Source organism: Callorhinus ursinus, unplaced genomic scaffold (genome assembly GCF_003265705.2).
Source record: "Callorhinus ursinus isolate GAN/ISIS: 27379988/994484 unplaced genomic scaffold, GSC_fseal_2.0 scaffold10, whole genome shotgun sequence".
Taxonomy (NCBI): domain Eukaryota; kingdom Metazoa; phylum Chordata; class Mammalia; order Carnivora; family Otariidae; genus Callorhinus; species Callorhinus ursinus.
The window spans coordinates 52,818,100-52,833,964 of record NW_027397072.1 but is presented as its reverse complement, the minus strand read 5'-3'; the positions used below and the strand labels follow the sequence as shown (position 1 = coordinate 52,833,964).

The 15,865-nt window shown below is 38.5% G+C and overlaps 2 protein-coding genes and 1 non-coding gene across 16 annotated transcripts in view; all 3 read right to left on the bottom strand.

The window, feature by feature from the left end:
* The window catches only part of CUNH2orf42 (chromosome unknown C2orf42 homolog), a 64,093-nt gene extending 57,116 nt beyond the window's left edge, over window positions 1-6,977 (bottom strand). Inside the window, exon 1 of one of the 3 annotated variants that reach the window (XM_073897563.1) lies at window positions 6,952-6,977. The gene's annotated coding sequence lies outside the window, so the exon portion shown is untranslated. The remainder of the gene's footprint in view (window positions 1-6,951) is intronic. The other 2 variants (XM_073897564.1, XM_073897562.1) reach the window with 2 other exon arrangements.
* TIA1 (TIA1 cytotoxic granule associated RNA binding protein) overlaps window positions 1-15,006 on the bottom strand; it is a 30,416-nt gene extending 15,410 nt beyond the window's left edge. The window contains exons 1-6 of one of the 12 annotated variants that reach the window (XM_073897566.1): window positions 14,372-14,641; window positions 12,792-12,896; window positions 4,574-4,670; window positions 1,922-2,020; window positions 247-301; window positions 42-74 (exon numbers count right to left, since the gene is read on the bottom strand). In XM_073897566.1, coding sequence (XP_073753667.1) covers window positions 42-74; window positions 247-301; window positions 1,922-2,020; window positions 4,574-4,670; window positions 12,792-12,844 — 337 coding nt within the window. In that variant the 5' untranslated portion in view covers window positions 12,845-12,896; window positions 14,372-14,641. Of the gene's footprint in view, window positions 1-41; window positions 75-246; window positions 302-446; window positions 1,313-1,921; window positions 2,021-4,573; window positions 4,671-12,791; window positions 12,897-14,371 lie in introns of those variants that run through there. The other 11 variants (XM_025868463.2, XR_012379784.1, XR_012379783.1 and 8 more) reach the window with 11 other exon arrangements.
* Window positions 14,934-15,004, bottom strand: TRNAG-CCC (transfer RNA glycine (anticodon CCC)). Its single transcript has one exon. It is a non-coding gene; the product is annotated as a tRNA-Gly (tRNA).
* Window positions 15,007-15,865: the final 859 nt, after the last annotated feature.

The window sequence follows — 15,865 nt, the reverse complement described above, 5'->3', positions numbered from 1 at the left end:
TTTCAAGAGATTTCATTTTATGTTTAAGAAGATACAATTACCTTGTGAACGCTGTGTGCTGACAACGGTACTACCTGATGACAAAGATTAGATTTGTTCTTAAATTTATTAACACAAACACATTCAATCATATCTTAGGATAACGATCAAAACATTACTGCAAACATGTACGATGTTTATATGCTTTACAATAAAACTACTGTGTACAATAAAAACAAATGTTCAAAGAGTATAAAATATACTTACTGCTTGTATCTTTCTTTTGACTGCTGGGGGTTGTTGCCCAATTCACTTTGACTTCCTAAAAAAATGTTTCTACATTTATACTCCATAAAAATAAAGTTCAAAGTCAGATATTACAAGATTTGCATCTATAAACACACCGGAAGGCATACGCTGGAGATGAAACATTCAAGAGGATAACAGTTCTGGTCAAAGTTTCAATACTTATCTTTTAACCTACACTTTTTTTTTAAGATTTTATTTTTTTGACACAGAAAGAGATAGCAAGAGAGGAAACACAAGCAGGGGGAGTGGGAGAGGGAGAAGCAGGCTCCCTGCCGATACAGGGCTCGATCCCAGAACCCTGGGATCATGACCTGAGCCGAAGGCAGACGCTTAATGACTGAGGCACCCAGGTGCCCCCATACATTTTTTTTTTTTTCAGAATACTGTGAAAGTTTTATTTAATCATTTTTGTTTACAACTGAAACTCTGGGAACTCAAAGTTAACATCCTTGCCTGTAAGCTTTTTACAGACACCAGAAAAAGTTTCAACCTTGTGTTCCACATTGTTCTGCTGTGCTTTATCCAAATGAACCTTGATCACCTGGCTGCCATCCAGTTTCACACGGATTCTCTTGCCCACAACTTCACTTGGGAAAACCAAGTCCTCCAGGATCGCGTCATGTACGGCTGTCAAAGTGCGGCTCCTGGGACGCTTTTGCTTATTTTTTGTACAGCTTTTTCGAGTTGGCTTAGGCAGAATTCTCCTCTGAGCGATAAAAACAACATGCTTCCCACTGAACTTCTTCTCCAATTCACGGACTAGTCGGACTTGGATTTTCTGGAAAGATTTCAGCTGAGGAACGGGAACAAAGATGATAATAGCTTTCCGACCCCCGCCAACTTCAATTTCCTTGGCAGCCGTGATATTCAGCTCCTGCAGCTGGGCTTTGAGGTTGGAGTTCATCTCCAACTCAAGGAGAGCCTGGGAGATGCCGGACTCGAACTCGTCCGGCTTCTCGCCATTGGGCTTCACGATATTCACGCTCGAACTGAACATGGCCTTCTCCTTGATGAGAGCGCCGGCCTAGGAAGAGCCCCATACGCTTTTTTTTTTTTTTAAGGTTTCTTTTTTTTTTTCTTTAGGTTAACCTACACTTTCTCAAACCTTGGCAAATCCTAATCATACTTCTCTGTTAACATTCAACTAACCTTTCTTATCTAAAGTAAAAATCATTTCTTTCTTTTTATTCTTTCCCATTAGTATCCAAAGTTCTAGAGGTTTCATCCAAGCTTGAGTAATTCAACAAATATTTTAGTATTTACCATGTGTGAGGCATCCTGAAGAATACCAACATAAACATGCCCTCTAAAAAGCTTTATTCCATCTTTTAAATATTAAATGTGACCTTCTGCTATAAAGTGATATAATGCTTCTAAAAGGTAATCAAATTGGGGGCGTCTGGGTGGCTCAGTTGGTTAAGTGTCCGACTCTTGATTTTGGCTCAGGTCATGATCTCAGGGTCGTGAGATCATGTTGGGCTCTGCACTAAGCGTGGAGCCTGCTTGGGATTCTCTCCCTCTGCCCTCCCCGCCACCCCTGCTTGTGTGCACTCTCAATAAATAAATAAATAGTAAACAAAATTGTATACAACTTAAAAATTTCAAGTCACCTTCTTTAAATATGACAGCTTACCTTACCCATTATCTTCCGCCCATTCATAGCAGCTAGTGCTGCAGCTGCATGACGATGCTCATAAAACTCCACAAAACAATATGGATCATTTCCAGCTGTCTGTTGAAGAAACACAAAAGCCAAATTTAAGTTGTATACTCCCATTATTTTAAAATTATGTAAAGTTTTATATATCTCAAATTACCAGGCCAAGGAAAATGAAGGGGTCCATCCCACAAGTAAATCTTTAGATAAGGAAGTAAAGACTTAAAAAAAATGAACTGTTTTTAAAAAAAATACTAACTTCAACAAGTTATACTATAATACTACATATAACTTAATCCTGTATTAATGATTAAGTATCCTAATTATGGATGGATGCATATAGAAACTACACACACATTCCTCATCATATAATCATTTCTTTATGCTACGGATGTTAAGTTTGCCTAGACGCTTATGCCCTCAAGTCACAGTACTGGCTTTTAATGATCTTTCCTCTCCCTTCCCTGTTAAATGTTACCTTTTACTGCTATAAATGTACACATATCCTTGCTGCTTCTAACTTGCTAAGTAGCTGAAAATACCAGCCAACTTTCTTAAACCTATTTCAGGCTCGGAAAACTGAAGAGGTTTTCTGGTAAATAAAGTTTTTAGAATAGGTTTAGAATGTGGACTTTCGGACATCAATTTTTTGCCTATAGTCTTTTAAAAATTCTCCTCTTTTCTGGTGTTCCAAGTAGTTGAGGTCTGATAAGTGCAGCTTGGACGCTTTATTGTAAATTAAAGCAGCAGAAAAAACACCCCATATTTTACACCTATCTGCAAAATACAAAATGACTTTGAGTTCATTTTTAAAAAATTTTTTAAAGATTTTATTTATTTGACAGAGAAAGACACACAGCAAGAGACGGAACACAAGCAGGGGGACTGGGAGAGGAGAGGGAGAAGCAGGCTTTGCGCAGAGCAGAGAGCCTGATGCGGGGCTCAATCCCAGGACCCTGGGATCATGACCTGAGCCGAAGACAGACGCTTAACGACTGAGCCACCCGGGCGCCCCGGGTCCATTTTTAAATTCTTTCCATAAACTCCTAAGCAGAATTGTTAAAATAGGAAACTAATTCAAAAGACTAGAATGACACTAGAATAAAGAAATTACTATTTTGTTTCAAGGACAATTAATCGTTTAACAAGGTCACTGGCAATGATTTTTAAGAATGTTAGAGGAAGGAGGCAACCACAAAATTTGTAACATCGAGACAATCATTTTATTTTAAAAACATTAAAGAGGGGCACCTAGGTGGCTTAGTTGGTTAAGCATCCTACTCAAGTCATGATCTTGGTGTCCTGGGATCAACCCATGGTGGGCTCTGCGCTCTCTCCCTCACACTCGCTCTCTAAATTAAATTTTAAAAAATCTTAAAAAAAATTGAATATAAAAATGTTTAAAAAACTGCATAATTCAAACTAATGCTACACTTAATGGTAATTCTATTACAAAGGTGAGTGTTGGCAGGCATTAATGTTACACAAAGTAACTTAGACTTCAGCATAATCAAATGAAAAAGTCTTAATTTTACTTAATTTGTACTCAGAAAAGACTGCACTTCTAAGATAAAAAGATCTAAGCATTCACACTATCAGCCTTTATACTCCAGAGAGTATAAAATTCATAACTAAGAACATCAGTCCAACAGTATGAATAGACTGGAATTTAGACTTGTCTTTTTATACATGCTATGATTCAGGGTTAACAGCAATTACAGATGAATGGGAATTGCCACAATGCAAGAAAAGCTTGAATCATAACATTTAAAAGTTAAAAACACTTTCAACACACACACAAACACTTTCACAGTATATTATTTTTGACTCAATTTCCTAATGTAATTGTAATAACTTAGCCAATCAGACACCACATATAAAACAATTCTGATAACCTCAATGCACCTTAAAACAAGAGCCTACACATATAGTTCTTATTTGCTCTAAAAATAATTAGTTCTCTTCTCTTCCTCCTTTATTTATTAGTAAAGTAAGTTAAACTCAGTGGCTAAGACTGACTTAAATTCACTAAAATTACTAGGAATTTAGACTGTATACTTTTTTTAAGATTTTAATTTACTCCACAGAGAGACAGACAGCGAGAGCAGGAACACCAGCAGGGGGAGTGGGAGAGTGAGAAGCAGGCTTCCCACCGAGCAGGGAGCCCGATGTGGGGCTCGATCCCAGGACCCCGGGATCATGACCCAAGACGAAGACAGATGCTCAACGACTGAGCCACCCAGGTGCCCCCCTAAACTACTTTTTTTTTAAATGAATGACCCTGCAGTTTTTAAGTTTAATTTTTTTTTTTTAGTAATCTCTTCACTCAATGTGGGGCTCAAACTCATGACCCCAAGATCAAGAGTCCCATGCTCTTCCTACTGAGCCATTCAGGCACCCCTGTATAAACTAATTTAAGAGTTCCTGGAAGAGGGACCCCTGCCTGGCTCAGTTGGTAGAGTATGCGACCCTTGACCTCGGGATCATGAGTTTGAACCCTATGCTGAGCATAAAGCATACTTAAAAAAATAAAACTATTCTTTATAAAAATAGAGGGAGTTCCTGGAAGTAATGGATTTAACTAATCTATTAAAAAAGAAGAAAGTTAACTAAGTAAAATACCCTTACATCCATAATCATTTTGCAGTTTTTACAAGGTCCAATCTGGCTAAAGAGCTGGAGAATTAGAGCTTCTGTCACATCTCTGGAAAGGTTGCCGACATATCTGAAACACAAAGAAAAACAACTTACCATTTTAAATTTGCTTCTTTTGCGATCAGTTTCTAAAGTTGCTTACTGAAAAAGAAATTTTGGTAATAGGCAGATCTCTGCTTTAAACTACACACCACAGGGAACAGATTCTAAAAGTTTGCCAAAACTTCAAAATTTCTTTCAAAGCAGATGTATGACATGCTACTTGTAATTACATTGACATCACTAGTAAAGGGGAATCGTGTGTGTGTGTGTGTGTGTGTGTGTGTGTGTCTGTGTTTAGTCAAGGTTTTGCAAATTAAACCTGATGTTTCTAAGTCTGTAGGCTCACCTTAGGAAGACATGCTTTAAAAAAATCATATGAGGGCGCCTGTGTGGCTCAGTTAAGTGTCTGCCTTCGGCTCAGGTCATGATCCCAGGGTCCTGGGATGGAGCCCCACGTCAGGCTCCGTGCTCAGTGAGGAGTCTGCTTCTCCCTCTGCCCATCCTGCTCCCCCCCACTCATGCATGTGCTCTCTTGCGCTCTCTCACAAAAATAAATAAAATCTTTTAAAAATTTTTCAAAAATCTCAAATGAAATCATTAGATGTATAGAACGTTTTATACAATCAATCCTAGGAAGCTTTGCAATTATTTCTACTTCTACAGTATTACTGAGAACATTAAAATTTCCTCAATTTTTAATCCACACAATTCCCCTTACACTGTCCAATTTAGGTACACTTTGGTTTATATATTTATGTATATATACATATATATACACAAAAACACATATATAAGATTTTATTTATTTGACAGAAAGAGGGAGAGAGCACAAACGGGGGGGAATAGTAGAGGTAGACTTTCTCCCCAGAAAAATAAATATCCACACATGCCTGAAAGTATGGATCCAATTCCTTCCTTCCACTTAAAGAGACATATACTGATTGCTTACTATGAAGGCATTGGAACAGCTTAAAATGCCAAAGGGAGAAGGGATGAGTCTTAAGAACAATGAATAGGTAAGAGTAATGATAGGTAGATCATGGTAGAGTAATTTAAAGATCAGGTAAGAGTAATGATACTCAAAAATCAACTGCAACATCTAAATACCCATAATTTTTCCAGTATTGGAGGCTATTATTACATTATGTCCTTATTCTGAATATCTGTAATTAAAGGGAAAGAATTAAGCATTTATCTTGCTTTGAGTAGAAACTCCGGTGCAGTATAATTTTTTTTTAAGGGATAGCATAGTTTGTTTGTTTTTTAAAGATTTTATTTGTCAGAGAGAGAGTGAGCACAGGAGTAGGGTAAGGGACAGAGGGAGCAGCAGACGCCTTGCTGAGCAGGGAGCCTGATGCGGGACTCAATCCCAGGACCCTGGGATCATGACTAGAGCCAAAGGCAGACACTTAACCCACTGAGTCACCCAGGAGTCCCCATTGTAGTATAATCTAATAAACTCTAGTTGATGAGGGAATTTACAGAAAAATGCTAGTAAGTGTAGAGAGAATTAAATTAGTAAACAATGCATAAACCCTATTGAAATGATTCAGGCAAAAATCATTGGTGTGAAAATGGTTATTTGCAGGGTGCCAAAGTTACCACACAGACTACTGAACACCGCAAAGGGAAAACTCTACCTTAAAAGAGAAAGCTTTGGCTGTTTCACCCCTGTGAGCAAGTGATCAAACTTTAAATCATTTTATGGATGGACATTTGCGTGTACAATATATATTATACAACATCACCTATGAAGTATTCAAATAAAAAAGGTCTAACTTGAATCTAATAAAGCTTAAATTTATTTTTTTTTAAAGATTTTATTTATTTATTTATTTGAGAGAGAGCGAGCAAGAGCACAAGCAGTGGGAGTGGCTGGCCGAGGGAGAAGCAGGCTCCCCGCAGAGCAGGGGGAGCCTGATGTGGGACTTGATCCCAGGACCCCGGGATCATGACCTGAGCCGAAGGCAGTTGCTTAACCAACTGAGCCACCCAGGCGCCCTCAAGCTTAAATTTAAACCTAAGTTTATAGAATACTGGGGGATGCCTGAGTGGTTTAGCTGGTTAAGTGTCTGCCTTCAGCTCAGGTCATGATCCCAGGATCTTGGGATCGAGTCCCACATAGGGCTCCTTGCTCAGTGGGGAGCCTGCTTCTCTCTCTCTAATAAATAAAATCTTGAAAAAAAGTTTATAGAATATTGGGCATATAAAACAATTATACAGGGGCGCCTGGGTGGCTCACTCGTTAGGCGTCTGCCTTCAGCTTGGGTCATGATCACAGGGTCCTGGGATTGAGCCCTGCATTGGACTCTCTGCTCAGCAGGAAGCCTGCTTCTCCTTCTCTCCCTCCCCCTGCTTGTGTTCCCTCTCTTGCTGTGCCTCTCTGTCAAATAAATAAATAAAATCTTAAAAAAAAAATTATACAAATTCAGATGTGGAATATTATGTGAGACAACTTGATCTCTTAAAAAAATTGTCCTAAAAATTTTTGAGAGGATTTTTTTTAAGATTTTATTTATTTGACAGAGAGAGACACAGCGAGAGGGAACACAAGCAGTGGGAGTTGGGAGAAGCAGGCTCCCCATGGAGCAGGGAGCCCGATGCGGGGCTCAATCCCAGGACCCTGGGATCATGACCTGAGCCGAAGGTAGACACCCAATGACTGAGCCACCCAGGCACCCCAAGAGAGGATTGTTCTTGATTAAAAGAAACCTGAAAGACACTGACAACCAAATGCAATGACTAATCCTATAACCTACATTTGAGGAGAGGAGTTAACTTTTTCTTGGAGAACTCTAATTAATAAATGTAGAAGGAATGAAATCACCATTAAGCCAGCAAAGTAATAACTGCTACTGGTGAGATCCACCCATGGATCTTTTAGTTGGTGGAAGTTTTAAGGAGAAATAGGATATGTGTAGAGCCTCAGAGTATCTTCACTAAAATATTTAATGATTGATTTTAACCAATGAATTGGTTTTTTTTAACATATGTCCAAACCTCCCTCTATGAAGTGAAGCTAAATTTACATTTTCTTGAGTGTAGGTTAGTCTTAGTGACTCAATTCTAGTTAACAGTGTTGAAGAAGAAAAAAAAAGTAGGCACTGTACAGTGAAGAAACACTACCCTCTCAAGGGAGTGCCATAGTCATGAAAGGCATTCCCTCACATATTAAAGGAGAGTAAAGAGATAAGACAACGAAATGCAATGTAGTATCTTGGATTGGATCCCAGGATAGAAAAAGGGTATTAGCAGAAAAACTGGGGAAACTGGAATAAACCTTGTAGTTAATGGTATTGTACAATGTCAATTTCTTACTTTTACTAAGTATACCATGGTTATGTAAGATGTCAACATTAAGGGAACCTGAGTGAAGGTTATATGAGAACTCTGTGCTATCTCTGCAACTCTTCCATGTCTATTTTCACCTGACTCTTAGACCTATAAGAAAATCTCAGAATTCATCAAAAACTAATGATGTAATGTATGGTGATTAACACAACAATAAAAAATTATAAAAAAAGAAAATCTCAGAATTGCATATGTCTAAATGAAAAAAATGGCTTTTTCTTTTTCTTTTTTTTTTTTTAAAGATTTTATTTATTTGAGAGAGAGCGAGCACAAGCAGGTAGAGCAGCAGGCAGAGGGAGAAGCAGGGTCCTGGCTGAGCAAGGAGCCCGATGTGGGACTTGATCCCAGGATCCTGGGATCATGACCTGAGCTGAAGGCAGACGCTTAATGACTGAGCCACCCAGGCACCCCAAAAAATGGCTCTAACATCTACTTCGCTAAAGCTAGATAATCTAGTGACAAGTGGGCAGTATTTAGGGAATAGAAATTCTTTTACTCTTTGCAAAATTGTCTAATTTTCTGAGAAATATTTTGAGTGATACTACCTACTTGAAGATATGTAATTAAAAAAAAGCTACATTAAAAAGCACTAGGATTTGTATTACAATTATTTAATGCGACCTGTTGTATATTGTAAGCTCCAGGGAGCCTCTATAAATTAACTCTACATATACCTGTTTAGAGAAAAGCTCTTCAGGGGAAGTTTCACAAACAACTTGCTCTCAACCTTCAACACCATTACAATAAACTACAAGTAATACATACAACATTTTTATATCAAAGAAATCAAACGACAAAATCTCTTTTCCTTCCTCATGCAAATAAAAGTAATCCATTAGAATTTTGCTTTTTACCAATAAGTTAATCATTAATACCTATGTCAGATTTTTAGAAGCAACTTTATGTTACTACTTTCCAAATCTATCTGCTAAATAAATATTAATCTGAAACGGAGAGCCCAAATTTGAAAACTGCAGATTCTTTTTATACTCACCATACTTTCTTTCTTTTTTAAAGATTTTTATTTATTTATTTGACAGAGATACAGCGAGACAGGGAACACAAACAGGGGGAGTGGGAGAGGGAGAAGCAGGTTTCCTGCTGAGCAGGGAGCCCAATGCAGGGCTCAATCCCAGGACCCTGGGATCATGACCTGAGCCAAAGGCAGAGGCTTAATGACTAAGCCACCCAGGCGCCCCCTCACCATACTTTCAATGGAAAAATAAACAAATTTCTTGTAGTTTGTAGAATGCACTATACAAAGTTAATTCTCATCTTTATGTATATATGTTTCTTTAGCTGTTCCATACTTTGTTACATTCTGTTTTTGAAGCTAAAGGATTTCCTATTAACAGCACAGATTTGTTATAGGCGTAGTGGATTATTTTTTGGGGGGTGCTGCCAAACATCTTATTTTTAGAGAAATCCTCACTCTATGGCAGAGGCTCACTTCTCTACAGAAGCTGAAAAGGCTTGATATGGTTTTGTAGTCTCCCTTACATGTGATCTAGGTTAGGTTGATTAGAGAAACCGGACCTGAACATAGAAGACAAAGAGAGGGCTTAAAGAAGCAAGAGACTGAAGAAAATACATTTTCGTGGCAAACAGCAGTGGAGTCCCATGTCCAGTGAAAGTGGAAGCTGTGGTGGTATCTGGTCCTCAGTGGATGTGGTAGTAACACCCTTTCTGGGATAGTCTGTGGCTTGATAAGGACTGTGGGCCTGACAGCTGTCTCACTTTCCTGAACATTTTCTAAGCCAGGTTCCATAACCTTCCTGCAAATGTGGGAATGTCCAATATGTTGTTTTTATAAATAGCTTTTATGCTTAAATTTTTTTGCTCCTGCATTAAAAGAAATTTCAACCGGGGCGCCTGGGTGGCTCAGTCGTTAAGCGTCTGCCTTCGGCTCAGGTCATGATCCCAGGGTCCTGGGATCCAGTCCCGCATCAGGCTCCCTGCTTGGTGGGGAGCCTGCTTCTCCCTCTCCCACTCCCCTTGCTTGTATTCCCTCTCTCGCTGTGTCTCTCTCTGTCAAATAAATAAATAAAATCTTAAAAAAAAAAATCCCAACTGATAAAAAAAACTGATACTGGAGCAGTGGCAAGCCAAGGTTCCCTGTCATGTACATTGGACCACTAAATAAAAATGTAATTTTCTTATTTATGCAAGTTTATGTTTTTCAAAATACTTTAAAAAAACATTAAAATATCCCTTTTTAGCTGTTCCATGGACTTCTTGTTAACAGTACGGATTAAAATATCCCATGGTATCCCATGTTGATATTTATTATATCACCACTGAGATTATGTACCAATCTTGTGCAGAACTGGAAAGTAGAGAGGAGTACAAGAGAATTAACTGTTGAAGCAAATAGATTTCCATGGACTATAAAATGTCTTCCTTGGGTAACTGTATAAATATAAATACAGACTGTACATTAGCTAACAATATTGTATCAATGCAGTCTCCTTAATATGACAATTTTATTGTGGTTATATAAGAGAATGGTCTTGGGGCACCTGGGTGGCTCAGTCGGTTAGAGCGGCTGCCTTCGGCTCAGGTCATGATCCCAGGGCCCTGGGATAGAGTCCCGCATGGGGCTCCCTGCTCAGCGGAGAGCCTGCTTCTCCCTCTCCCTCTGCCTGCCGCTCAGCCTACTTGTTCTATCTCTCTGTCAAACAAATAAATAAAATCTTAAAAAGAGAGAGAGAAAATGGTCTTGTTCTTAGGAAATACATGGTAAAGTACTTAGGCCTGAAGTGTCACATCTTTTCAAATGGTTCATCAAAAAAATATACCTAAATAAGGCAAATTTGGCTATTAGCAATTGGTTATTAGCACACAACTGGTATTAGCACACAAAAGGTACCTAAGTCCACAACACAGTATTTTGTTACTTTTCTGGTTTTTAATTTTTCAAAATAAAAAGCTACCTGGGAAGATTCAATGGAAAAGTCACCAATGCTACCAGTTAACACTTGATAGTTCCACCAGGGATAGGATTTCACATCAATTTAATACATTTTTTTTGAAGCTGATAAGTTCAAATAGTTACAAAATTGGAATCCAAAACATTTAAAATATTCATTTTTATTAGCATAGCTCTAGAAAATTTGACAGTAAAGATTTACAAAGCAGAATGCTGTATTGGGTTTTGAGCTGCAATCATTGTATAAAAATGCAGAATTTGATATGAAGTTTCTGTGAAAATGAGTGAAAAGCATAAATAGGATTTTATCTAATGACAAATTCCTTAAGGGTAGAGATTTTCAGTGGGGCGCCTGGTTGGCTTAGTCAGAGGAGCATGCGACTCTTGATCTTGGGGTCGTGAGTGTGAGACCCAGGTGGGGTGCAGAGATTACTTAAACTCTTAAAAAGGCAGGGGGGTAGACTTTCATTTTTACTCATACTATATATCTAGTGTTGAGAGCCCTGCCTCGAACATTTTAAGTATTCTATAAATAATTTCTCTAATTCAGGAGGAAATGTGTATGTCTTTTACTAATTATGAAATTATGTACAACAGCAAATGGTACACCAGCATCATAACCTTACTATTAGTAACAACTGTCACTTTTCTGATAGCTGAAACCGCCATATTTCATTAGCTCATACCTCCTTCACTTGGAGATCAGACCATATACATAAACCAGCCTGCAAATGTATGTAATGCTATGCCCCGACATCCTAAGACATCCATGTTCTCAAGACTGTTCTCATTTTTACTTATATTTTGCAATACCTTTTTATTTTATTTTTAAAGATTTTAAGTAATCTTTACATCCAAAGTGGGGCTTGAACTTACAACCTGGAGATCAAGAGTCCACGTTTTACTGACTGAGCCAGCCAGCACCCCCACCCAACAAACGAACTTTTTAGATGACTGATACTACACATTTGTAAGCAAAACTACTTATTATTGACTTCATTCTCACACCCCACATCCAGTCTGTAGGTAATTCCTTTTGCTCTATTTTCAAAATATACCCCAAATCAAACCACTTCTCACAATGTCTCCAAAGTCCTGCTTACAAGGAACTGAACACTGGCAATCTCTAATTTAATGCTGAATGCTCATCTGTGGCCAATGAAGTTATCTCCTCTGATCCATTTACGTACACAGGTGATACTGAGATTCAGACCATCTTTTCCTCAAGAATGAATAAAATCTTGAATCATTGCTTGGAATTGTACCGGCTTTTAAAACAAATTTACTGATCACTTACCGTAGACTAGACACTGTGCTAAGAACATATTGAAAGACCCTGACTTGCAAGATCTTTAAAACAAGTATTTTATATAAAAAGTAAAAACACTGCTGGTAAAACGAAACACTACTGGTAAAACTTAGTGATTTACACCTACTCACGTTTAATCAAGACTGGTTTCACTGGAAGAACAGGGAGTTTTGGTTGAGGGAGGTAGAAGCAAGGGAGATAATAGGCAGTTAGAACATGGACTACACTTTGGGGAAGAGTTCTTGGATGGGGTGTTCTAGTGAAGAATACAAAGCACATTTAGCAGTAAGAGTTAAAGAGTTGAGGACAGCAGAATTGCAGGATGATGAACAAAAAGGTATATGACCCTGGGTCAGTTATTTAAACTTTTTAAGCTTAGCTTTTCCTGAGCTGCAGAATGGACCCTTTATTGCAGAGTTCTGATGAAGATTAAACAAGCATGTAAAGCATTTAACACAGAACCTGGCAATCATAAGCATTCAATAAGTGAATAAAATTTCCTTCATTATTTCTCCTGCAACGGTTGGTCCCCTGTCCCCAAGCTAGTACAATTTAACTACCTGCTTTTGTAGACTGGCCTGAGAAAGCTGAGGTTGTCTTCATTATTTGACATTCCCAAATCAACGTAATAAAAAGGTTAAGTTCCCAGATATTTCTGGCAGTTTCTGAAATTAAAAATTTCACAATCATGTAAGAATCTTAAATTTAAAGACATTATAAAAAATGATCAGTGCTTAATCCAATATGCTGCTGGCTGTCATACTTCTAGCAAAGAGGCAAGGGGAAAAATAATTTCCATAAAGCCTATGAGGCTAACAGTTTTTTAGGGAATACTAATCTATAGATATAATCTTTCAAAAACAAGAGACACCCACTAATTCTTGCATCCTATTAAAAAGACACTCAAGGTAACAGATTATCAGATAAACTAGCAAAAAGTTTACGAATCAAAGTTTACAAATCTCTTAAGAAACAAGTGTGACTATGTTTCTCAAACAGATTAAAAACGGAAACACTTTTCAGGGTGAAAAAATAATCGATTGCATTTTCTTCATAACAACTGTAACATCTAAAAAAATGCAGAAAGAAACCTAAAATTGTATTTTTAATGCATGAAGTTCTCAAATCGCCAGTATGCTAAGAATAAAAACAAAAAGGTCAAAAACTCATCAGGCCTTTTCTTCTTTTCGAGAAAAGCAACAAAGACAAGATCACCTCTTCCGAGAATACTTTGAAAAACAAAGGAGAATGCTGTGGGGGAAACTATACGACAAAGAAAATATCACCAGCTGAGATTATTTAACACTAACAACTCTCAGAGGTGACTAAATCTGTTAAGGTATTTATCAACTGTTGCTTCATAAAAACTGCCCGCTCGTTCAGCCACATGTCAATCACAAAAGTAGCAAGCGATGATAAAAATGTATTAAATCCACTTCACCACGGCTGAGAGATTTATATATACCTCCGGGTGAGATTTCCATTAAAAAAAAAAGCAGTTTCAAAATCCTTACGGTGTCGGGTTTTCGGTGGGGGGAGGGGTACTACAGAAGGAAAGCCAAAGAGAAGTTAAAGAAAACTATTTGGCTTTTTTCCAGTTGGCAACTGCGAGAATAAAGTTTATCTCACTGAAAACGAAGCACAAGCAGCCTCGAGAGAAAAACTCCTATCAATGAGAAGAAAACTGAAAGGAAGAGGAAGAGTTTCTGGAGCAAATCAAAGTAAAATGAAAGAGACGGCTATAAAGATAAAAAGAGATTAATCAAGAAGGGGGGAGCGGAAAAAACACAGAAGGAAAGCATGGTACAAAAAAGAAGGTTCACCGAGTTCTGAAACGAGGTTTGAATGAAAAAGTCCTTTCTCCAGGCCTACGACCACAGAGGGCCCGTGGCGAGGCCAAAGGCCACGCTATGGTGTAGTTAAGGTGACGGGATTAATTCAGAGGGCTGAGCCCCCTCTCCCTCCACCTTGTCCTCTCACAGCCCGGGGTTCGGTCCCTAAGCATCCAGGTGTGCGCTAAGGAGAAGAGCCAAGATATCGCGGCGTCCACAGAGAACAATAGGCTGGGGAGCGCGCCGAGCCGAGGCCTCCCTCCGGGACGACCACCATCCCGCCCCCTTCATCGCTGCCCCAGACTCACAGAGTCTTGGGCATCTCGTCCTCCATGGCTGCTGCTGTCGCGCCGGCGCCTCGAGGTCCAGCTCCCTACCCTTTACTACCTCCCAGATCTTTTGAGCGGTTATGGCTGCGGAATAGCGGGGTTTCTCGGCTGACCGCAGTCCGCCTCCTTCTTCCGCGGCAATTACACTAAACAACCCGGCGCAGCGCGAACAATGAAGCCCCAATACAAGATGGCGGCGAGCCGGGAGCTTAGGAGCAGCCAGCGAAGTGACCCGGGCCGCGCAGGCGCAGAATAATCTTGCACTTTCAACCTCCTTCAATCCATAAGTTCACTTGTTGCGCAGCCGCTCTTCAAGCGGACACCAAAGATATGTCAGACTGCGCAGGCGTAAGAATTAACTGAGGAGTTGCGTGAAGTTTTTGTCTTCCAGCTCCAGATTCGAAAGTTTCAACTGTTAATTATAATGAAATAGAAATCTTCATGGAAATTAAAAATTCTCAGTGTTTCCTGAGGAAGAAAGATTTATTAACACTGTTAAGATCACCTCGTTTTATAGGTGGCGGAATTGAGAAAAGGTACATGCGCCGCCCGGGAATCGAACCCGGGTCGCAAGAATGGGAATCTTGCATGATACCACTACACCAGCGGCGCTGATGGTTGTGGGTTTCGCTAAAATCTTTTAGAACTAAATGCAAGCAAACATTTGTTCCTATGTGAGGATTTATTCATTTAAAAATAAAGTTTATTAAGAGTCTTAATCTGCTGTTTTTCATTAATATAAGAAAGGACGTTATCTTCTCTCATCCCAATACAGTTGAAGGACTATTCCTATTCCATTACGTTATTGTTCATTAATGTTCATTAAGAAGAATTTGTCTTTAGTAACCAGATTTTTGAGAGCCAGGAAAATCTTTTCAGATATTTTCATTTCCTTGGTATACTCAATTCACTTTGGAAAATATTTAAGAAGTAGTTATTTAAATAGGCAAATCGGTCAAAGAATCCTAAAACTAATTGAGTCAGAAGATATATAAATTTCAGTCTTCTTCGAAGAGGGTGGAAGAATTAGGACTCTGAAATGTGGTTCGGTGTAATCATTACGCTTTTCGTGTTGCATTTTATAAATTATGTGAAATATTTTTTTTATGTGAAATATTTTTAAACATAGGAGAATGTACACATCCAAAAACGTGATGTCCTCTTTAGAATAGTTTCTTCAGACTACAACTTAAGATTTCTATTTGTGTAATTGTCTTTAGAATCTGGGGCACGTTCTTCGATTTTATTCAAAGATAGTCTTTTGAGGATGAATAAGACAAGTGTTAATGGTGTTAATAGTGGGTAAAATTTTTAAAAATAGCTTTTTGAAGCTATTTCAATATACACTGTACAGTTCAGTGGTTTTTAGTTTATTCACATAGATTTGCACCATCACTATAATCAATTTTAGAACATTTTCATCATTCCAAAAAAGAAATTCTTACCAGTTAGCAGTCACTCTCTATTGCCCAT